Source organism: Pistacia vera, unplaced genomic scaffold, assembly GCF_008641045.1.
Source record: "Pistacia vera cultivar Batoury unplaced genomic scaffold, PisVer_v2 Contig572, whole genome shotgun sequence".
Classification (NCBI taxonomy): Eukaryota; Viridiplantae; Streptophyta; class Magnoliopsida; order Sapindales; family Anacardiaceae; genus Pistacia; species Pistacia vera.
The window spans coordinates 289,396-313,795 of NW_022196415.1; the positions used below are offsets into that span (position 1 = coordinate 289,396).

Sequence of the window (24,400 nt, forward strand, 5' to 3'; positions counted from 1 at the left end):
TCAAATTCATGGCTTGTTTAAGCAAGAACAGTTTGTTATTTCCTGTTTTTGAAGCATAAAAGGTCTCAAGTTTATACCACAAAGTCCTAGCATGAGTCTCATTAGCAATATGATTCACAACATTTTCTTCTACCATTGCCTACTATAGCCACACACTTGTTCGTGCTCAAACTCTTATTCTTCGTCACTTTTAGAATCAGGTTTTTCTAAAGCAAACATCGGCAAGTGTAGCCTTTTCACAAATAGAAGATCTTTCATTTTCCCTCTCCACTTATGATAATTTATTCCATTCAAACAAACCATTTTACTCAAATTTGCCTCTGTCATTCAAACAATCTACAACCTCGCTCTGATATCATTTTGAAAGGAAATAATACACTAACAAAATATTTCCTACTTGAATCAATCTATGAGGAGCAAAACCTTGAGCAAATATGCCTAAAAACAACAATCAATCAACAAGAGATACAAGCAATTTTACGTGGAAAAACCTCTTCGATGTAAAGAGATTAAAAAAACCACGAGATTGAATGATCCACTTAAATCCATATAATAAAAAAGTGTTTACAACAACCACAAATCACCAATAATATTCCATACTAAATTTAGAATTTTATCACAACTCTAACAAAGTGAAATACACAAAAGAGTTACGAAATGATAAAAGTAAAATCATCAGCAAAGCACTTGAAATGCAGGTTGTATAACTCCAAACTTGGTTGTTAAAATCAAAACCCAACCGTCCAGATTGAAGAGCCAAACGTCCTATGTGTTTTGACCAAAAATCAGATTGATAGGACTAGAGATGACCTTCTGATCGTTAGGTTGAAGAAGGATAGACAGATTATAAGTTGTGCAACTCAACTCTTTGATTTGACTATCTTTCTAAAGGCAAAACTCCACAAAAAGATGGTTATCATGAAACTGACCGTTGGATATGAAGATCTTGTTATCACTAACAACTCTTTGAAATTTGAGCAAAAACGGAGCAAGATTCACCATTGGATCATCGCTGGAATTACCTAGTGTGACTGCCTCTCTCTTACTTCTACTTATTTTTGTTGCTGTGAACAGTACCTACATTTTTCCACTATTCACCCACTGAAAAAAAATATATATTTTTCTCTTTCTTTTATTTTTGGACCCAAGCCCAACATCTCTTCCTCTCACCTACACGCCATTGACAACCTCTCACTTCATGCCATTGACAATCTAATTTCCCAACTCTTTCCTTCTCTCATCTCACGACTCACGTCTTCAAGATCCCTTAGTTTCTCTTGTGTATTTTCTCTACAATCTTGATATGCCAAAAAAACTAATAATGATAGAGAATTTTGGTGGATTTGTGAGGGACCGAAGAGGTGATGATCTAAGAATTATATATATACGTACGTACACATCCTTCTTTTACGAAATAGCTCGTAATTCATGTGATTGTTAAGTGATTTTGTGTTTGCTTGATTGCTTCTGAGAAGGGACATGTTTAGTTGATGGTTTAAAGGGAATTTTAATATGTTCCATCTTCCAGATTTGTCACACTCAATTTCATTGATGATTATTGATTTGCTTTTTGTATGGAGTAAGAACTTTTCTTTCAATCTCTCTTTCTTTTTGTTTTATTTAATTCTGTTTTTTTCTTTTGAATCGATTTAAGTTCTGGAGATTAGGAAACAATAATAATTAAAGATAGTTCTAAAAGATTTTATTGGGATATGTATTAAGGAATGGGATGATTTAGATCATTGGCGAACAAATAGCAGCACTCACGGCATCATTTTCCAAATCATTGTTAGGTAGGTTTTATACCATTATTTCATGTATCAAACTAAAATCCATATTGTTTCACCTGGGACTCAAATTCACAATAATAAACACAATCAAAATCAACTCAATGACCCGCAAAGATCAATAACACGGGGTGCTTAACGCTTTAGAGACTTAAATCTGCTATTTTGCCGAACTTCATAACCCAGCAGTCGTATGTAGAACATATGACCTCGCATTCGGAAAATCTGGACTTCATTGCTAAACCCTCAAACTCCTTCAGCATCCTCTCTTTTCCTCCTACGACAGCAGCCAACATAAGGAGATTTAGATCGCAGGCAATTTTGATGAAAGTTTATTATCAGGAGTCTCAGGAAGAATAAATTCCACAATGATTACTTTGCCAGAGTTTGGAAGAGCTTCCCAACAATTCTTCAGGATTTTCAAGCACAGTTCATCACTCCAGTCATGTAGTATCCACTGCACATTATGAAGAAAAAAAAATGAAGGAAGGTTTTAAGTACACAATACGAAGAGAAAAGAAGATATTCACTATGAAGTCTGAGGCGCTCTATGCATATTATGAGACTGACTTCATTTTCGTTAAAGATCGAATTGATCAAACAACTTTATAAAGATATTAATCAATCAAAATATACCAGAAATGGAGGAGCTAATTAACTTCATAAAAATGGGATCCCCTCCTTTCGGAACACTCAGAAACATATCTCCTCCCAAATGCTCTACACCTGCATCACCACAAGCCTTTCGATCAAGTCATAGACTAATAACATCAATTTATCTACGTTAATGAATTTATGGTAGCATCGATCACATATTTAATTATTGTCATGGTCTCTTACCTGGATATGAAGTGGCATCAGCTACAACATGAGACAAATCAAAATTAATACCTTTAATATGAGGATACTTGGAAGTGATAATACCAAGATTAATACCATTTCCACCACGCCCACATCAACTTACTAATGATTTCAAGCCTTCAAATCATTTGTAAATATCAATAACTTTCTTCATGATCAAGGTGGTGTGGCTAGACATTCCCTCATTGAATGTCCGACCAAGCCGCTGATCACTCCCATACTAATCGAATGACTTCATCCCATGTGCCCCGTTAAAAGGGTTCCACTTCTAGTATAGCATTGTTTAAGTGATACCTGATAACCAGTATCTATAATATAAGTTTTCTGATAGAACAAATAGTAGATGGATAGAATAAAACGTGTATAATTCAGTTTGATAACTCAATTATTATGATTATTCCAACTTCATTTTTCAGCAACTTTTCAAATTTAATAATTTATCTTTTAATTTTGAGCCTAAAGATAAAGAATTGATACAAAAAAAAGATAAATGGGATGATAGAATCATGTTTTTAGAGTTATGTGCTATGTGTCACTAACAATTAGCTATATAAAATATATAGAGTTGATACTATTACATATTGTGAGGGTGATTGTTTGAGATTATAAGTTGGTGTAACTAGCTTATAAGTTTTAAAATTAAGCTGACATGTTTGTTTATAATTTTTTTGTCAATCACGTTAACTACTTATCAATTAATTATAAGTATTTTAACCAAATACATAATTACTTAAAATTTCAAATGCTTATAAACTCAAATTAACCTATAAGCACTCACTACTTATAAGCTAATTTTTATAAATTCAACCAAACAGACTCTAAGTAGCAAGGGGCATTGTGATTTGTGGTTATCAATCTACTTTATAAAGTTGGTTGATATTACACACATTACGTTCCAGATAAAGATCATTAGTTGATATCAATTGATCACAAGGCGGGACAGTTGATTCAAAGTATAATACCTCTCTCAACTTGATTATTCTCTCCTGTTTTAACACGATAGTTGAGTATATCTTAGCTCACCAGGAGCCGTAGCATTTGGTCAAGCATGACAGGTGCGTCGGGGTTCTTGGTGGGGAGTCTACTTGCAATCTCCCAAGGTGAGAGGAAAATGCCACCGTCGCTGGAGGCGAAGATGATGTCTATGATGTTCAGCTCGATGGCTGATTTCAGGACCATTAGATAAACGACAGCATTTGCTAGCCTGATGGCTTCTTCTTCTTCTTCTTGCGACATGTCAGGTGTGGTTTACAAGTGTTCGCTACTTATCCACTTACAGTGGGTATTGAAAAAATAAAAATTCATAGCTCTCCTTAATTTTACCCAACATGTCAAATCGAGGTTTGTATTGTTGCAGTCAGATACTCAGGCTACTCTGACGGGCCAAAAATACATTGTTAGTCGATAACTTTTCGTATGAATGTGCCTACAGTTCAGTACTTCCTTCACTCAACTCCCCAGCTCATCAAAATCTGTAAATCTTTCCCCAACTAACAAAAAAATATGTTAACAAGCTACTATAGTCAAATTTATCCTCTCTAATTACATTGTGTTCTTCTAAATGGGTGACGTCTAACATTCCCACCCTCAAGGTTTGGCTAAATGACGATCTCCCCTTCTTCATCAAATCTTTTACTAAACAAATAAGGAATTTTATTTTTTTTATTATTTTTGTTTTGTTTACCTGTTTAATGTGAAAGAAATTTAAATGTTGTTAGAAAAATTCACAATAACCAAAGAAATTCGATCGACCTTAGTGGGATCGAATCAAGTAGGTGTGTGATTAATGATCAACCAGCTAATAGAAATGAACGAATGGTAAACAAGAAATATATGGGCTGTAAATAATAAAAAACAATGTAGAATTTTTCAACAGGTTCGGCGGGTAAGTGCCCAAGCCTACATTTTCCACTACTTTATTATTTAGTGTTCTATTTACACTTTAGGACAATTACAAAGATAGAAAGTGACAAATGGGTTCACAACGAGGTGCATTTTCGGGCTACGCTTTTACTTCTTCTCTCTAAGCTGACTTTTATCTTGTGTGAATGTGTTTTGCTGATTGAATCCTCCCTTTGAAATGGAAATGGTTGCCCTTTTTATACTTTCGTTGACAATGGTTGAGAGTTGGTAATTAAAAGGGTCCCTTTTAATCTGGATCTGTGTGATGCCTAGGACAATCAAACACTGTACTTGGATCAGTCAATCTGGATGGAGAAGTTTGTGGTTAGGGTGATGCCACATGGGTGGAGCCGGGCTGTTGGATTTGGGAGTAGTTGGTGGACAGATGGCATGCATCCAAGGGCTAAGAGATTCACCGCACAACATTAGGTTTGGTATATTGACTTAAATTGCAGAAAATTTAAACTCTTGGAGTTTATTATACTTGGAGTTGGGGGCATAATAGAGTCAACTGCTATCACTTACACCAGATCCCATAATTCCAACTTACGACATATATAGTTTAACAAAAACTCTTTCGACTGTATTTTTACAATATAACAAAACGTTTTTTCTAATTAATTCTCATGCTTAATTTCATATATAATCATAACACAAAAATAAAACAAAAAGTTATATCTGAACATGAGATAGACTGAAGAGCATTGTGGCTTTAAGAGTTTTAGATCGAATTTTTAAAGAGATTGGATACTCTTTAAATAAAATATAATAAATTTATCAATCAATTTGTCGATGAATTTTATTAAATGTGCCACGAAATAGTTTGTCTAATTTAACCCCCCCAAAAAAAAAAAAAAAAACTACCAACACACGCCTTTTTTATTGCTTAACAAAGGAGACACATACATATAGATATTATATTTATTGTCAAAAACACACTCACAGACACAGGGATTAATCACTTATTTTTATTATTTAACAATGAACTCCCTGGAATTCAAACCTTTATTATTACTGGTCACTAACATGACCCAGAAAAAGAGAGAACGCTTTGTTTTCATTATTGAGAAGGCTTCAGCATGTGCTCATTTACGGAACTCCAAGACCGAGCTATTGTATACAGGGCATATGACTTCACACTTGGAAAATCCGGATTTCAGAGCTAATGCCTCAAACTCTTTAAGTGTCCTCTCTCTTCCTCCTGGGTGCACAACCATCATTAACAGATCTAGCTCGCACGCAATGTTTGATGAAACAGTATTTTCAGGAATCTCAGGAACAACCAATTCTGTAATGATTACTTTCCCAAACTTTGGAAGAGCTTCAAAGCATTTTTTGAGAATTTTCACGCAATCTTCATCACCCCAATCATGTAGAACCGTCTGCAATTAAGTTTCATATATATAAATAAACTATTTACGCACGTACCTTCAAGAAAATGGCGTCGCCTTTTGGAACTTTTTTGAACATATCTCCACCAACATGCTCAACACCTACATCCATCACCAAAACATCATATTATCATCTGATAAGCAAATAAATAAAGCTTTTGAGTCGTTCCATCTTAGTTGATCTAGCAATGATATGATGAAAAATTTGAAGGTAGTTACATTTGATATCAATTCAACATCATTCATCGTTGATGAATCAACAAAGATGAATAGTTCACTAGAAAGTCAAAAAAATAACTTACGTAGCAATATCCTGACCCATAAATAAATATAAGAAATGCAGTTATACAAGTAGGATTACGAAGATATATACCTGTTATTGGAGGTGCATGAATTACGACATGAGGCAAATCAAAATTAACGCCTTTAATGTGAGGATACTTAGAAGTGATGGTACCAAGATTAGCTCCAATTCCACCACCCACATCTACTAACACTTTGAGGCCTTCATTTTGAAATCCTTTGTAAACATCAACCATCTTCTTCATGATCAAGGTTGTGTTGTCTGACATTGCTTTGTTGAATAACTGGCCATGGTTTGGGTCCTTTTCTATATATTCAAATGCAGATCTCAGTCCATATGCCCTACTGAAGGGGGTTCCACCTTCTAGGATACTATCACTTAGGTGATGCCTGACAACAAATTAAATTGCAGAAAATTTAACTCAACTCTCAAACAAAACGTACAATAATTAAATTCTAGATCTCAAAAGTGAAAAGTACCAGCCCTCAATGGTGACCTTGTCGTGTTGCAACTGCAACAAACTGGCAACCGACCCTCCATCTTCATTCTTAACAAAGAACTTGCAAATGGGTGCAGCAGCGTACAATCTTTCAACTTGTCCATTCTCTCCGGTTCTAACCTTGCATTTGAGTATATCATGGCTGGCCAAGAGCCGTAGCATACGATCAAGCAAGACAGGCGCCTCGGGCTTCTTGGTGGGAAGCCTACTTGCAATGCCGGAACGTGAGAGGAAAACGCCGTCACCGGAACCGGAGATTATGTCTATGAGGTTGAGCTCGATGGCTGACTTCATGACCATGGGAAGAACCGCGGCATTTGCTAACCTGATGGCTAGCTTGTCCACTTCTTGTTCTTGCGACATGGCCTTTATAAGTTGGAAGATAAATTGAAATCTCTGCACTTACTTATTTTTTCCACTTCACATCGTAAATTAACATCGATCTAAGTTGATATTTATAGTACATGCATGCAAACATCATAGGTAATTTATTCAATAAACCAAATATCACGTCGTTGAATTTTGTTGTGCCTAAAAAATCACACTGATATCAGTACCAACTAATAAGAGTTTAAGAAGGCTTTGTATCGTCCAAAAGTTGCCACATCATCCTAAGACAGAAAGGATACGTCTGTCACTAACCCGACAGATTCAAGTTTTATCTATAAGTGGATGAGAACCGTACACTTATCCCAACTTTATCAAAATAAAGTTTATAAGGATTAAAGAGTGGTCTCCACGTGTCAGGGCAACTTGCAAAAGTATTCATTATATTAACCTAAAAGGTGTATAAATGAGCACCGCTCTTCATGAAAAGGAGGGTTGGATATATGAGAGCTAAGGCTAGATTTGAGCTTCATTATTTCTTTCTGTAAGCAAAGCATTTCTTTATCTTTGTATGTCTTATAGACAATATCATAGAAATAGTCAGAGAACAATAAAATAACAATGGATATAGGATTTGATTTAAGCATCCGAACCATCATAAAAACATCTCTTATCAATCTATTATTTATGTTTCTACAACATATATAATCTCAGCACTATGTTCAAATCTCATAGATCCATCATGTGTAATTTTTAGGACTCTCTTAGTACTTTACACATGCAAGTCTTGGTATCAAAAATCAAGCATCAACAAATTTAATATTTCTATTTTGAAATCTTTTATAGTCTGAACTTAGATGCAGCAAGAATCTGTTGTCTACATAGACTAATTTACAAGCATTGAAGATCCTATCGAGACAAATCAATACACAGTATGTCACATGATTTAACTATTCAAAAGGAGTAATGTTATACTTACTCACAATCTTATTAACCTCATCTCTCGTGTAAATATAACAATATAGTATGGTACCATGCATATAGTATCTGTACTATGCAGTTGATTCAAAAGATACAGAGCGAAGAAAAAAGAAATTTGGAAAGTAATAACGCAAGTCTCCACATCATCAAGACAGACTTTGTCATGCCCTTTCGGCTTCTGTAAGAGTTACACCCCTTAATATTCTTCAGCCCGCCTGGGTTTATATTTGGGCTTCAACAGTTCAAGCAAACATCTTTGACATGTTCACAAGATATTCCATCATTCACCCAACGCACATCATGCCGTATTCTCTTCCCACACTCAACTTCTTTTTTAAATTTAAAATGGTTCGATTGACTTTTTTTTCTCACTTGAGAATTCTATCCTGTAATTTCCTCTCCAGACCGTTAACTCTCTACTCCTCTCACCTACACCATTGACAACCTCTGACTTCATACCATTGACAATCTAATCTCCCAGCTCTTTTCTTCAGTCATCTCACGTCATTAAGATCCCTTAGTTTCTCTTGCGTACTATGCCAAAAAAGTAATAATAATAGAGAATTTTGGTGGATTTGTGAGGGACCGGAAGGTGATGATCTAACAATTATATATCCTCTCTCTACTGAATAGCTCGTGTGATTGTTAAGTGAGTTTGTGTTTGCTTCTGAGAAGCGACATGTTTAGTTGATGGTTTAAAAGGAACTTTAATATGTTCCATGTTTAGTATCTTACAAGAAATAAATGTAAGGTTACTGCCTCATTCTCCAAGCGCGTCGCCTGTAAGGTTTTATTTAATGAAACAAAACAGAATTTTTAAAATGAACACCTGGAATTCTAACATCACACACTTCACAGTGACCTTTATTGCTGATCACCAACGTGAGCCAGAAAAAGAAATAATACATGGTACTAAAGACTGGGACTTGTGTTCATTACCTAGAACGTTTGGATATCTTCTCATTTGTTGAACTTCAAAACCCATGCAGCTGCTGTATACGGAGCATCTGACTTCACAGCTGGAAAATCCGGATTTTATGATAAGGATAGTTGAGTTTTACAAAGCCTGATTGAACACCCGGTTGAACCTTTGATCTGTTTCCTGATATTCAAATGCCTGTTGAACGGAATTCCTAAACATAAAGCAATTAAATATCTGTACTCAACCCTGGTTAAGTTATAGAATTAGTGCTGGATTAGGGCCACTGCTTGTTACAACGTTTTATTATTTTATTTCATCCAGTAAAGCAGAATTACTACAATGAACTCCAGGTTTCTTCTCTACATACTCCAAATTATCAATAATTTAACACAATGAAAGTAGCTTCTTGATCACCAACATGAGCCACACAGAGTAATAACACATGGTACTGAAGACTGGACTTTCTGTTCAGCATTAGGAAGCTTTAAGTATCAGCTTTTGCGGAACTCCATAACCCAGCTGTTGTATGCATTACATATGACTTCACACCCAGAAAATCCAGATTTCACAGCTAATGCCTCAAACTCCTTTTGAGTCCTCTCTTTTCCTCCTGTAGTCTGAGCCAGCATTAAAAGATCTTGCTCAAACACAATATGCGATGACACATTATTCATAGGAGTCACAGGAAGAATCGATTCCACAATGATCACTTTGCCAGAGTTTGGAAGAGTTTCACAACAATTCTTGAGAAGTTTCAAGCAATGTTCATCATTAAAGCCATGTAGTATCCACTGCGAATTTCAATGCATTATATGAAGAAAGAACAAGGTGTGATGATAAACAACTAGAAAGAAATTTCCATCTTAGCAGATTAACAGAAGTACTCAACGACAAAAGCTTACCTTCATGAAAATGGCATCCCCTTTTGGAACACTCACAAACATATCTCCACCCACATGCTTTACACCTGTACCACAACACAAACCTTTCAGTTCGTCATAGCATTTCTTCTCTGCTGAATTACATATGGTTTTTGGTGCATCAATTTACAGAACACAAACATCAAGATAATTCTTGCATTAGCATTGACAACTGGATTGTAATCAGACTGATGCCATATTGCATACCATCTCCGAATTGATGCATTTCAAAAGATCCTGTTTTATTCAAAGATGTAGATTATAGCTAAAATCAGAAGTGAGGAAATAAAATATGCAATTTGGTACCTGGATACGAAGGTGCATCAGCTAAAACTGAGGCAAATCAAAATTAATGCCTTCAATGTGAGGATACTTAGAAGTGATGATATCAAGAGTAACACCAATTCCACCGCCAACATGAACCAGCACTTGCAACCCTTCAAATCCTTTGTAAACATCAAGAACTGTCTTCATAATCAAGGTAGTGTGGTTGGACATAGCCCGATTGAACACCCGGTTAAACCTTTCATCCGTCCCCAGGTATTCAAATGTCATCATCCCATATGCCCTGTTGAACGGGATTCCACCTTCTAGTACAACATCATTCAAGTGATACCTGATAACCAAATAAAATCAATAGCCTGCCCTGAGTTCGTAACTACATATGAAATTAAAAGCCTTTCTAAATTATAATTAATCATTTGAAATTGGTCTTCAATATATAGAGTCAAATAAATGAATTTTAAGAAAAATATTGTAAAACTGCTACAAAGAGTGTGTTTTGTTGTAGTCATGTAATTATTAATAATTTGTTTAATAGGAACTATCGGCACATTTTGTTGCACATAAGAGAACTAGTGGAGGTATCAATTTTAGTAATCTAATTATTTATATGCATAAATGCTAAAGCTTCATCCAAATGTGTAACTTTAGTCGGAATTAGTGACCACTTCATCAATAAGGGGTTAGTCTATAAGGGGCGGCACACATGAGGTCATAAATTGTTGATGCTCGATTTTGGCACCAATTAACTGTCACGTGCGTATTGCTGATTGGTGGATTAACACACGTGATAGCTAATATATGGAGTGAAATAAATGCAAAGAAAACTTTTAAAGTGGTTCAGATGCTAAGGTAGCAAGTCCTACGTCCACTGATTTGTATTGATATTAGTGTGGGTCAGGTCGCAAAGCGGACTGACTTACAGAGGAGTTATGAAAAGTAAATGTGTTTACAAGGGAGAGAGAGAGAGTTTTTCAATGTTAAAATGGTCGAATCCCCTTAATGAAGGGGTCTTCCTCATTTTATATCAAGCTGAAGCGTGTAATTATCATTAAATCCATGGGTTGGTGTGATTGTCAGGATATAGTCCGGCTTTATGTCCCATTGCTCTCTTTCCAAGCTGATTTCGCATGATTTATTGCAGGGGAAAGGGACACGTGTGAGCTCCATATCATGTAGCAGGTCTGACGTGTGCGTGTTGCTCTGACGGGAGCAGATCACTCTTCACGTGACTTTCCCACGCCAGCCCTTATTTTCCCAGGCATAACATAAATACATTATTCTTGTATGATTGATATAAGAATTCGTAGCAAATACATTCATTGTACCCGGAGATGTAAGAAAATATTGCAATAAAATTGACTATGGACCATAAACCCTTTTTTTTCCCAAATACTTTCTAGATCGTTTCAGCTTTAACAATTTTGAACAACTAAATAATAATTTGAAAAAAGAATGCACCAGCTCTCATTGAAGATCTTGTCATGTTGTAACAAGAACAAAGGAGCAACAGAGCCTCCATCTTGATTTTTAACAAGGAATTTGCAAATGGGTGCGGCACCGTAGACTCTCTCAACTTCTCCGTCCTCTCCCGTTCTGACGGAGCACTTTAGTATATCGTAGCTCACCAAGAGCCGTAGCATACGGTCGAGCAAGACGGGCGCGTCAGGGTTCTTGGTGACAATCCTGGTGACGATCTCCAAAGTTGAGAGGAAGGCGTCGTCCGCAGAGGCAGAGATGATGTCTAGGAGGTTGAGCTCGAGGGCTGATTTGAGGACCATCGGAAGAATCACGACGTTGGCTAACCTGATGGCTAGCTTGCCCACTTCTTCTTCTTCTCGAGGTTGTGACATGTCGTTTTAGTGATGAGAGCGGAAGGGAATTTTACGAGTGATTATCAGTGAGTGAGCGAGCGCGAGTTTAGTGAAGGAAATTGTGTCCTCGTTGGCAGCCTGCAGTCTGCACCTAAGAAAATCACAAACACACCTAAAAAGGTCAACACTCAACATAATATCAAATTCCGATGCATTTTATTTTGTTTCCAACTTTAATATCCTTTTTCTTATTATACGTCCCTCTCCTATTTTATCGTCTAGTGAATGACCTTGGGGCTGGGGGAGGATCATGTTTGTTTCTACTTTTTACTCTTCCGAACTCGTGGATACTGCTGTTATAAATTTCAACTTCCAAATTCCAATGCATTCTATTTAGGCTGCGTGCGGTGGGGGTGAACAGTTTCGGATATCCTTTTTTTTTTTTTTTTTTTTTTAGGAATCAAAACTAGAATTACATAATACAGTTTCTCAACAAAAAAGAATAAGGACTGGAACCACATAGTATAGATTCTTAAATTCAAAGAACCGAAACTTAAAATACAAGTTTCGGTTCCTTTTCTGGGTACTTTGTAAAAAATCAATTACCTCTATTAGTTTAAAAAATTACAAAAATACCTTAAAAGTTTACAAATACACCTCTAACAAATTTTAATTACTCATTCATTTGTGTCCAATGTAACTCATAAATCCTCTAATCTTTAGGCAATACTTGAATTCAATCAATTCATTACAATTTACATAAAATTTCTCAATCAAAACCAAGACACAAATAATTATTCATCTATAAATTGATAATTTAATGTTATAAATTGTTAATGTTTATAATATAATATAATAATATTTTAATTAATTAAGTAATTATTTAATTATAATATAATGTTATAATTAATTAAATAATCATACTATACATGTATGATGTATAATGTAATGTTATACTTTCTCTGTTTTTTTTTTTTAAAATCATTTTAAGGGTGTAGTTTTTTTCCAAATTAAATGTCCTGATTCTGTCTTGTCTGTCTCCCTTCTCCACTTTTTGTCTGTCTCCCTTCAATATTTTTCCTTTGATTGACTGAGACTAATTAAAAATGTTGGGTGGGAGAGAGAAGAAATGTTTTGATTAAAAGTCATGTACACCCTTAAAATGACTTTAAAAAAAAAACAGAGGAAGTAATTAATTAAGTAATCATACTATAAATTTATAATATAATGTTACAATTAATTAGATTTTTTAACCATTTAATTAAGTAATGTACTAATGACTAATATAGTAAATTAATAATGTTTATAATGTAATGTTATAAATTTATAACTAATTAAGTAATCTTTTATCTATGTAATGATATAATTAATTAAGTGATCGTAATATAATGTAATATAATAATATTATAATTAATTACGTAATAATTTAATTAAGTAATCATTTGTTTATAATGTAATGTTAATATATTATAATTAATTAAATTTCTAATCATTTAATTAAGTATTGTGTTAATGTTTATATAGTAAATTAATAATGTTTAAAATATAATGTCATAATCAATTAAGTAATCATTTAATTATATAATGTTATAATTAATTATGTGATCATATTATAATGTAATGTTATAATGAATTAAGTAACCATACTATAAATCTATAATTTAATATTGTAATTAATTAAATCTCTAATCATTTAATTAATATACTAATGTTTATAATGGAATGTTATAATTGATTAAGTAATCATACTATAAATCTATAATTGAATGTTATAATTGATTAAGTAATCATACTTTAACTCTATAATATAATATTATAATTAATTAAATTTTTAATCATTTAATTAAGTAATGTAATAATGTAATAAGTTATTAATATTTATAATGTAATATTATAAATTTATAACTAATTAAGTGATCATTTAACTGTGTAGTGCTATAATTAATTAAGTGATCATAATATATTGTAATGTAATAATGTTATAATTTAATTAAGTAATTATTTAACTATAATATAATGCTTAATTAATTAAATTTCTAATCATTTAATTAAGTAATCATTTGTTTGTAATGTAATGTTATAATTAATGTTTATAATATAATGTCATAATCAATTAAATAATCATGTAATTATGTAATTTTATAATTAATTATGTAATCATACTCTAATTAATTAAGTAATCATACTATAAATTTTTAATATAATATTATAATTAATTTGTTTATAATAAAATGTTATAATTAATTAAGTAATCATTTAATTATAATAGAATGTTACAATTAATTAAGTAATTATACTATAAATTTATAATGTAATGTTATAATTAATTAAATTTCTAATCACTTAATTAAGTATTGTACTAATGTTTATAATATAATATCATAATTAATGTAAATGAATGAATTAAAAAATAATAGTAAATGAATTGAAATCAAGTTGAAAAGTAAATGCAAAGACTATTGTAAATAAATGCAATGTAAATTAAGTCAAGTGAATGTGTTGAAGAAACTTACAACTTTATTGGTTTGATAATTTGTACACAAGAGGAAATTTTCTCTCTCAAAGTGTTCGAAAACTTAAAACTTAATTTTTATGACTTTTTTGTGACTTCAAAAAACTTCCTCGCTTACAACGGAAGTGATCCATATTTATACTACATAGAAGTGGATTTCAAAAACATTTAAATCTGTTACATTATTACAGGAAAAAGATAAAGTTGTTGATAAGTGATAAGCTGTTTTAGATACGTGTCTTAAATTATTGAGGATCTGCTCTAAAAATAGCAAACAAAACGATAAGGCTCATTAAAGGATATCTTGAAAGTCTTACTTGTTGTCAGAGGAGATTGACAATTGCAATTTGCAAACTTTGGAGTCTTGAAATTTGTAATTCTTGTAGAAGCCACGTGCTGAAGGCTAGCTTGAAAATCTTGAAAAAGTCAGGTTATCTTAGAAAGCATTTATTGCTGCAGGAAAGTGATACAAGCATGTGGTAAAAGTCTTTATTGAAACTCTTTTTGACAAGTGTTGTAGGGAAGACACGTGAAAGATTATCTTGAAGAAGGTTTGATGTTTTGGAAAACTTTAAATTTTGCATAAAAATCTTGACTGATTTGCTTCCTGCCAAGAGATAAAGCCGACTGGAGAAGAATCTTATCAGCACCAAAACTTTTGAATCTTGAGATTTTTTACTGCCACGTGATGAAAACTTGAATTTCTTCACAAAGATAGTCTTGAAAAATCTTACAAATGATGAAAATTGGACAAAAGTAATGCTGGGTCATTGTTCCTTAATCATCTTCAAAGTGAGAATCCTCAAATTGAGAATCTTGAGAATTGCCTTCATAATCTTTAGATTCAACTAATTCAACGGCCTCTTCAGCTGTGACTAATTGTTGAATATAATTATTGTTTTCTGATGTTGATACTGAGGGTTTATTAAAAAGATAAGAAGCCCAATTACTAAATGGTTCTTGTGGATGTTTATCTTTATATTTCATAAGGACTTTTTTGGTACGAATTTCAGTTTCAAGAATAATTTTGTTAATTGCTTTTGAAGAAAAGGATAAGGCTTCGGCTAATTGAATTGGTGTTGGATTTTTAAGATATTGAGATAATGCCAAAAAATCATCAATATGGGAATCATGAAGAATTCTTTGCCAAATATCATTTGAAAACATATCTTTTTGAAATTTTCTGTGATTGTTTTTCTTTTGAGAAAGATGGTGGTTTTGGACAATAGTAAAAACATTTTTTGATTTTTGAAAATTGGTTAAAAGTGTTTTTTTTCATTAGTTTATTGTTGGGAGAGGAGTGCCCATCTTTCACTCAATCACTCTCTTTATCACTTAACTTTTTCTTTTCCTGTAGGATTCACGGGAAAGAAAATCAGGTAATGATTATTATGTCCTTTGATATGTTCAATTTCAAAGTCAAACAAAAGTATTGCTTGCCATCTGGCGAAAATTTGTTTTGAAACTATTTTTTTACATCTTTTCAAAAATAAATTTTGATGCAGAAGAATCTGTTCGATCAAGAATCTTTTTGATCAAATCATCTTGAAATTTTGTAATACATAAAACATTTGATAAACTTCTTTTTTGATGGTTGAATAATTTTTTTGAGCACCGAGCCGATCCCATAATGGAACCTAACTAACTTTCTTTATTATCTAATTTTTGTTTTAATATTCCACCATAACCTATATCAAAGGCATCAGTTTCTATAATAGGATAAGCGATGGATCCAATATACTAAGACAAGGAAAGAATTTAATTTTGGATTTGATTTCTCTAACTATTTGGGTATGGGATTTGGACCATGCAGAGGATTTTTTCTAAGCTTTGGTATAAGGGTTCACATATTTTTCTAAGGTCTTGGAAAACTCTGCTACATAATTAAACATCCTAAAAATCTTTGTAATTGTATTTTCTCTTAATTCATCAAAAATTATTGCGAATTCTATTGTCTTATCAATTGGTTTATATTTCCTTTATAAATTTCATGACCTAAAAACTGATTTTTGTTTGAAATAATTTCATTTTTGTGGCTGAAACAACTAATCCATTTCTTTAATAATTTCTTCAAATATTTTAAATGTTTTAAATGTTGATCTATTGATTCGAAAAAACTAAGACATCGTCAATATATACTATTGTAAAATGTATATAGGGATTAAAGATATCATTCATATATTTTGAAATTCTGATGAACATTTTTTAATCCGAAAGGCATAACGTTCCATTCATATTGACCAAAAGAAACATTAAATGCCGTTTTATATCTATCTAATTCATCTATTTGGACTTGCAAAATCCTGACTTCATATCAAATTTTGAAATATTGTTGCATTATATAGTCTATTAATTAAATCTTTTTGTTGGGAATGGGATACCTAATCCATTGTAATACTTTTTGTTTATATTTATAATTGATGACTAATTGGAACTCCTCATTCTTTTTCTGCCGCATTATTGACATAAGAGGCAGAACAACTCCATGGAGATTTACTTGGTCTAATTAATTTTTTATCTTGTAAATCTTTGATTTCTTTATGACAGTGTTCGAGTAATTCTTTATTCATCTGTATGGGTCTAGCTTTTGTTGGTATATTTTTCTCATCAAAGTTTTTAATATAGGGAAGACAGACTACATGTTGTTTTCTATCCCAAAAGGCGTTTGGAATTGTTGAGCATATGTCTTGTGAAAATCGCTTTTCTAAATTTTTAATAATTTCTTGAATTTTTGGAGTTTCTAATTGTTGTTTTATCCTTTCATGTTTCAATTCTTCTTTTAAGAAATGAATTTGTCTTTTCTTATAGTTAATGAGATTTATTTTTGATATTGATAAGTCTTTTAAATTATTAATATCTTTTATTAGTGGAGGATTAACAAATTTAAATGTTACTTCTTGTCCTAAAATATTTGTAGTAATTCCTTTATTATTTACTATAAAAGGATAAATTTGAGTGATAAAAGGTGTACCTAATATAACGTCTTGATCTAAATCTTTTGCTAAAATAAAGGTACTTTTAATACAAAATTTTTTTATACAAACATGAGCATTAGATAATTTATAATTAATGTTTAATTGTTGACCATTTGCTCCATATAATCTCTCTTTTGTTTTCTCATAATATTTTGTTGGAATTAATCCTTCTCTTACACAGTTTTGATCTGCTCCAGTGTCTACTAAAGCTTGTGTAATAATATCTAATTCGTGATTAATATTGATCCTAATGTAAACATGCCATTTTTGAAATTGAATTCTAGAAATTTCATTAATAAATGCTTCTTCAGTTTCTTTAATCTGTAATCCTGATTTTGAGGTTAATGGTTGTCCTACAGTTTGTTTGGAGGCTTTTAAACATAATAAATCTGTTTTGATTTCAATATTATTATTTTGTAATTCTTTAACTTAATTTTTCAGAATATTGATTTCTTCTTGTAAATCACTTAAAGTAACTTGTGTTGGTTTGTCGAATCTTTTTAATATGTCTTTTAAGTTATAAGAATCTATATCTTTTTATTTTTCTTCAGATAAAATTAATTCTTTAAGTTGTAATAAATATTCTCTTTTAATGTCTTCATTCTGAATTTTGTCAATAATATCTAATAAAAATTCCTTTGATTTGGTGATAATATTTATTGACTTAAGTCTAGATGTTGATATCATATTTATTGATTTCATTGGGTTACTATTATTGCAATTTTGTAAAGATTGGCTCTTAATATCTAGAGGATTTCCTACTAAAGAATTATTGAAGTTTGTGTCAAAGTTTTTGTCAGAATTGTCTTGACTTAGGCTTATTAATTGAGGGGTAAAACATTGTTGAGGTGGTAGTATTTCAAATGGTACTTTTGGTGTTAGATTATGTTGGGATTCTAATGTTAAGTTTTTACTTTGTTTTTTAGTGGGACATTTAAAAGCATCGTGTCCTTCTTGTTTACAATTCCAACATTTTTTTATTCTTTTATTTTTATTATTATAATAAGAAAGTTTTCTTTTTCTATACTTTTGTTCTATGATTGGGGTTGATTTTGAAAGGACATTAATGTTTGATTTAGAGGATGATAATTGACTAAGTTTTTTACTAATATTTTCTAGAATAGTGTTGTAATTATTGAATTTAATAATTTCCTGTTTTGGAATGTCAAAGGGTTCAAAAAATAGTTTAACATATTTTTGTAAATAAAGGGGTGTTGAAGTTGATGTTGAATTTCCTAAAGGTGTTGAATTTCCTAAATTTTCTACTATCTCCTTCCCTGGGGCTTTTGAAATCTTGGTGATTATGTGGATAGTATTATCTTCTATCCTATTCATTTGTTGACTAATGGTATGGAGAATTTGATTAGAGTAATTATTTTGAAGTTGAATATTTTTAATGTCTCTTAAAGTTGGTTGTTTTTTATCATCATCTATTCTATTAATTTTTTTAAATGGTGATGCTATTATTTCTGCTTGTTGATGTTCTATTTTAATTTCTTCTAAAGGTGGATGGACAGATGTAATATATTTGTTGATGTTTGCCAATTTTTTGTCGCATTAGTGGTAACAAAAATAGTTTTCTTTTCACTTAAATCTTGATAACATTTTCTATTTTCTAACCAATTAAAGAAATAAATATTTTGTTTTAATTTTTCTTGTGTATTGTACCATTCAGATCTAAGGGTATTTTGTTCTTCTGGACTAAATTTTGTAAAGAATATTTGTCTTTTTTCTTTATTATAATCTTGTAAGAATTCTTGTTTTAATAATTCTTTGTTAATTTCAAAAGGTTTTGTTATTGTGTTGATTTGACTATAGTTTCCTAATACTTCTGATTGTGTTGGTGAACTAGGTGGACTTGATGTATTTTCATAAGCAGGTTTTGGTATAGGAGGGGAATAATTTACTCCTACTAATTTACTTGTTGAAGTTGTTGACGAAGGGCTAGGTGTTGTAATTTCTTCAATCCTAGGGTTGTGATGATTTTTGTTAGTAATTATGGGTTGATTTTGTTCTAAGGGAGTTTCTCTAAATTTTAATCTTATTGTACCATCTGGTTCTTGTATTATTTGTTGTATCTCAGATTCATTTTGATCATGTAAAGGTTTTGGAGGGCATAATTTTTCTAATTTCCAATCTGTTTGTTTAATAATTTCATCCCAAGCTAATCTTTTTGGTGTAAAAGTTTTATGTTTTGTTTTGTCGGCTTCCATAATAATTGTATGTCCGGGTGGGGGCATCCTAATGGCTCTTGGACTAATTGTTGTTGTTAAATGTGAAGCCTTAAAGCAACACCAGTTAACTTAAGCCAAGAAAGTCCAAAACGACACCGTTGTGACTTAAACCGACACTCAATCTTGATCGTTGGTTTGAGAATAGATCTGACGGCTAAAGACTTAAGTTGAGTCAAACCTATAAAAGCTGATGACTCTTCAGTTTCGAAGTAACGCGTTTCTTCCTCTCTGTTTTGATATCTCTCTAAGTTACAAATTAGGGTTCAATATTAGGGTTTGCTGTGTGGGTTTAAATCTATGGGAAATCTGTCCATTAAGTTGTGTTTCTAAGTGGGGTGGGAACCTGGTGTAGTGTCCTTATTACAGATTGTAGGTTTACTATTGTTATTCTAAATCCTGGTTGATCTTGGTTGAAATCTTGTAAGAGAGAGAGTTTGAGGGTTGTAACTGTTCTTGATCGTAATAGTAAGTGCAGCGAGCATCCATATTTTGTAGCTCAATGTGGACATAGCTTGTTCAATATTGAACAAGTGAACCACGGTAAATACTGTGTGTTGAATCTGTTTGGTTTGCGTTGATTGTGTGTTTGTTGGTTGATGTTTGCTTGATTTGTTTAAGAGGATTTACAATAGTGGTATCAAAGCCTTGTATTAGGTCTAAGGTGTATCTAGGTTTAGGAATCTTGACGAATTCGAAAATTAGGGTTCATTAGAATTTGGGGGTTTTTCAATTTAAAGGTTCCTAGATCATGAGGACTTCAAATCTTGCTGAATTGTGGGATTAATTCTTGAGATTAGGTCACAAACACAATGGATCGACGAATTTTGGGCAAAATCAAAATTAGGGTTTCACTAGAATTTTGGGGTTTTCTTTCAAATTAGGGTTTTGAATCTTATTGAATCTGTTTAAAAGTATTTCGGTTGGAACACCAGTGACCACCTTAAAAACTACCTGGCAGTGCTTGGCAACCTCTGGTATAACAACGCCACATACTTCTTAAACTATTTTTTCTTTTTTGCCCTGTCATTATAGTATAATGAGAACTACTCGTATGGAGATCTCCCAATACGATGGGAAGATCAATTTTAATACATGGAAAAAGAAAATGAAGGCCTTATTATCTCACAACAAGGTCGGGATCGCCCTTGAAAAGGATGAGTCCAAATGGCCAGAAGAAAAGAAAAAGAAAAAGGCAGAAGTGGATGAAGAAGCATACAATTTGATCATTATGAACCTGTCAGACACCGTGCTACGAAAGGTGGATGGTGTGGAATCTCCAATTCCAATATGGGGTAAACTCGAGTCTTTGTATGCTCTTAAATTTGCCCCTAATTTAGCTTTCTTGAAAGGTGCTTTATTTTCTTATAAAATGGACATAGCTAAATCCCTAGATGACAATCTTGATGAATTCTTAAAAATGACCCTAACCCTAAAAGGTACTGACCAAGAACTAGGAGATTCAATCCTTGCTATGATTCTATTGAATTCCCTACCTGAAGAATATTTAGTGGTTAAGAATGCACTCCAGTATAGTGGGACAGTACCTAGTGTGGACCTGATTGTTTTTGGACTAAAATCTAGGGAATTAGAATTAAAGATCCAGAAGCATAATGGTAGCAATCTGTTTGTGAAAGGGAAAGTTAAGGTTGGGCAATCTAGTAAAGATAATGGAAAAACTCATCAGAGAAATGTAGGTTNCTAATCTAAATAATGGTTTTACTGCTACTTGTACTAATCTTATGTGTAAAAATTTATAGTTGTTTTGTCTATGTCTGTGCATTGCTTCTTCAGAAAGAAGTTGAATTTCTTCAACCTTTTCTTCGGTTATCATTATTGTGTCTTCTGTCGTTTTAATAGAGTAATCTGACATAAATTCAAAACTACCTATTTGATAAATTGTGTCTTTTTTAACTGGTGGTATGTTCCAATTATGTAAGTGTTGATCTATTTTTGCCATATTAATCTCTTGAGTGTTAATAGATTTCATTAATTCTTGATTATTATTAGTATTTTGTTGTTAATTATTGATTCTAATTGCATTACTACTACTACTATCATCTCGCTTACTGCTACTTTCTAATCTCCTTAAGAAATTAGACATCTCTAAAATAATTCTAACCTAAAAGTTCCAGTTTCTCTCCTAGATCACGGGACTACCAAGGTACTGGACCACCTCTGGGACCACCTAACACGGTTGACCAACAGTTAACAGGCTGACCAACACACCCTCCAGGCTGACCAAGCGCAACCTAGAATCAATTCTAGAGTTCTTCTAGATTAAAACTCTCTAGATTTATCTAACCCTTAATTCAATCAAGTTGTGAACAGTGCATGGATGAACAGTAATCTACAATACTGCTACAGTGCATGAACCGTAATAGTGAATAGTGATGAACAGTAATATCCTGTGAGCAGTAATCAGCTACAGTAACTACGTTATGGATGTTGTTTTGTGCGGTTTTTGATTTCTAATCACTACTTCTATTGACACAACTTTGGCTCTGATACCATATAAAGCAGGATCGTTAAAAAACAACGAAATTTAAACAAAATAATGTAAATGAATAATGTAGTAAATTATTAATATTTATAATATAATGTTATAAATTTATAACTAATTAAGTAATAATTTAACTATGTAATGCTATAATTAATTAAGTGATAATAATATAATGTAATGTAATAATGTTATAATTTAATTAAATAATTATTTAACTATAATGTAATGCTTAATTAATTAAATTTATAATCATTTAATTAAATAATCATTTGTTTATAATGTAATGCTATAATTAATGTTTATAATATAATGTCATAATCAATTAAATAATCATCTAATTGTGTAACGTTATAATTAATTATATAATCATACTATAATGAAATGTTACAATGAATTGAGTAATCATACTATAAATCTTTAATATAATATTATAATTAATTAAGTAATCATTTAATTAATGTTACAATTAATTAAGTAATAGTACTATAAATTTATAATCTAATGTTATAATTAATTAAATATTTAATCATTTAATTAAGTATTGTGTTAATGTTTATGTAGTAAATTAGTAATTACTAATATTTATAATATAATGTCATAATGAATTAAGTAATCATTTAATTATGTAATGTTATAATTAATTATGTAATCTTACTATAATGTAATGTTATAGTAAATTAAGTAATCATACTATAAATCTTTAATGTAATATTATAATTAATTAAAATTTTAATCATTTAATTAAGTATTGTACTAATGTTTGTAATAAAATGTTATAATTAATTAACTAATTAACTAATTATACTATAAATCTATAATGTAATGTTATAATTAATTAATTTTCTAATTATTTAATTAAGTAATATACTAAATGTTATAAGTCAATTAATTAAGTAGTAATCAATTAATGTAATGCTATAATTAATTATACTATAAATCAATTAAGTAATCATTTAACTATATGTAATGTTATAATTGATTAAGTATGATATTTAACTAGTAATTAAATTTATTAATGTTTATCAATTTATCATATATAATTAATTAATTGCTAATTTACTATCGATATACTTAGAGCTTGATAATTGAAGTAAATATCTAAACATATTATTATTCAATCAAATATACTCTTTTATATTCAAAAATGATTCTTTTAATAACATTAAAATACTTTTAATTGGATCATAATTCTATTTATACACTTAATTAATCAAAACTTTAATATTAATATATTAAAGTTTTTAATATGGTGTAGTTTATATGTAATAAGTATCATTGTATATTTATTTAATTAGGTTATTCTAAAATTTTAATTTTTTCTATTTTAAATTTTTTTATATGTAAAATAATGAAACCCCCCATTATTCACAAATATTTCATTGGAGCCTAGGATCCAAAACAGGTTTCAAAAATCAGTTTCAAACAGGTTCCAAATCGGGCACCTGCTACAAGTTCCAAGCAGGTTCTAAACTAGGTACCCGTTTCAGGTTCTTTTTCCCGATTCCGGTTCCGGTTCCTCCACACATAAGAACCAGAACCGGAACTGCACAGTGTCGATTCCAATAAAATAAAATCGAAACCTACCAGCATAGTATCGGTTCCGGTTCTGGTTCTACCCGCAGGTTCCGATTCTACCCGCTATCCATGCTCACCTCTGGCGTGCGATACACTTTTTTAAGTAGGATTAGTAAAGGAGTAAGGTGACATCCACATCTTCTCTTATAAATTTTTTCTTACAACATAACGTGGTAATTCATAATTAATTAATTACAATTTATCAGCTGAGATCATTACAAACTGATTAATTATAATCTATCACATCGAAATTATGAAAAAAAAAATTGTAAGAAGAAGTTGTAGATATAGCATTTTCCTTCGTAAAATCCTATTCTTAATATATTTTAGGATAATATTCTAATAATATGTTAGGTACATTATTAGAAAATATTTTTTGAAAATATTTAGATTATATTTTAACCTTTTATATTTGTTAATTTAATTAAACAACCCTCTACAATAAAAGTTTATAGCATACCAACCTATTTATCCTCTAAATTAAATATATTATTAATTTATTTATTTGAACCAATCAAACGTATTTTCTAAATATTCTTAATAATATTTAAAATAATTTTTTATTCTGTTAATATAATATTTTTTCATAATAAAATATTATAATACCCAAATAT

General features: G+C 31.3%; 1 protein-coding gene and 2 pseudogenes across 1 annotated transcript; all 3 read right to left on the minus strand.

Moving 5' to 3' along the window:
* Positions 1-1,930: 1,930 nt before the first annotated feature.
* On the minus strand, positions 1,931-3,884 carry LOC116109120 (annotated as a pseudogene).
* Positions 3,885-5,455: 1,571 nt separating this feature from the next.
* Positions 5,456-7,110, minus strand: LOC116109126 (caffeic acid 3-O-methyltransferase-like). Its single transcript, XM_031395354.1, has 4 exons — positions 6,725-7,110; positions 6,315-6,634; positions 5,979-6,043; positions 5,456-5,932 (listed from the first exon to the last, which is right to left on the minus strand). Exons 1-4 carry the CDS (start codon positions 7,105-7,107, stop codon positions 5,636-5,638), a joined length of 1,065 nt encoding a protein of 354 aa, XP_031251214.1. The 5' UTR covers positions 7,108-7,110; the 3' UTR covers positions 5,456-5,635.
* Positions 7,111-9,294: 2,184 nt separating this feature from the next.
* LOC116109123 lies at positions 9,295-12,071 on the minus strand (annotated as a pseudogene).
* Between the last annotated feature and the right edge of the window lie 12,329 nt (positions 12,072-24,400).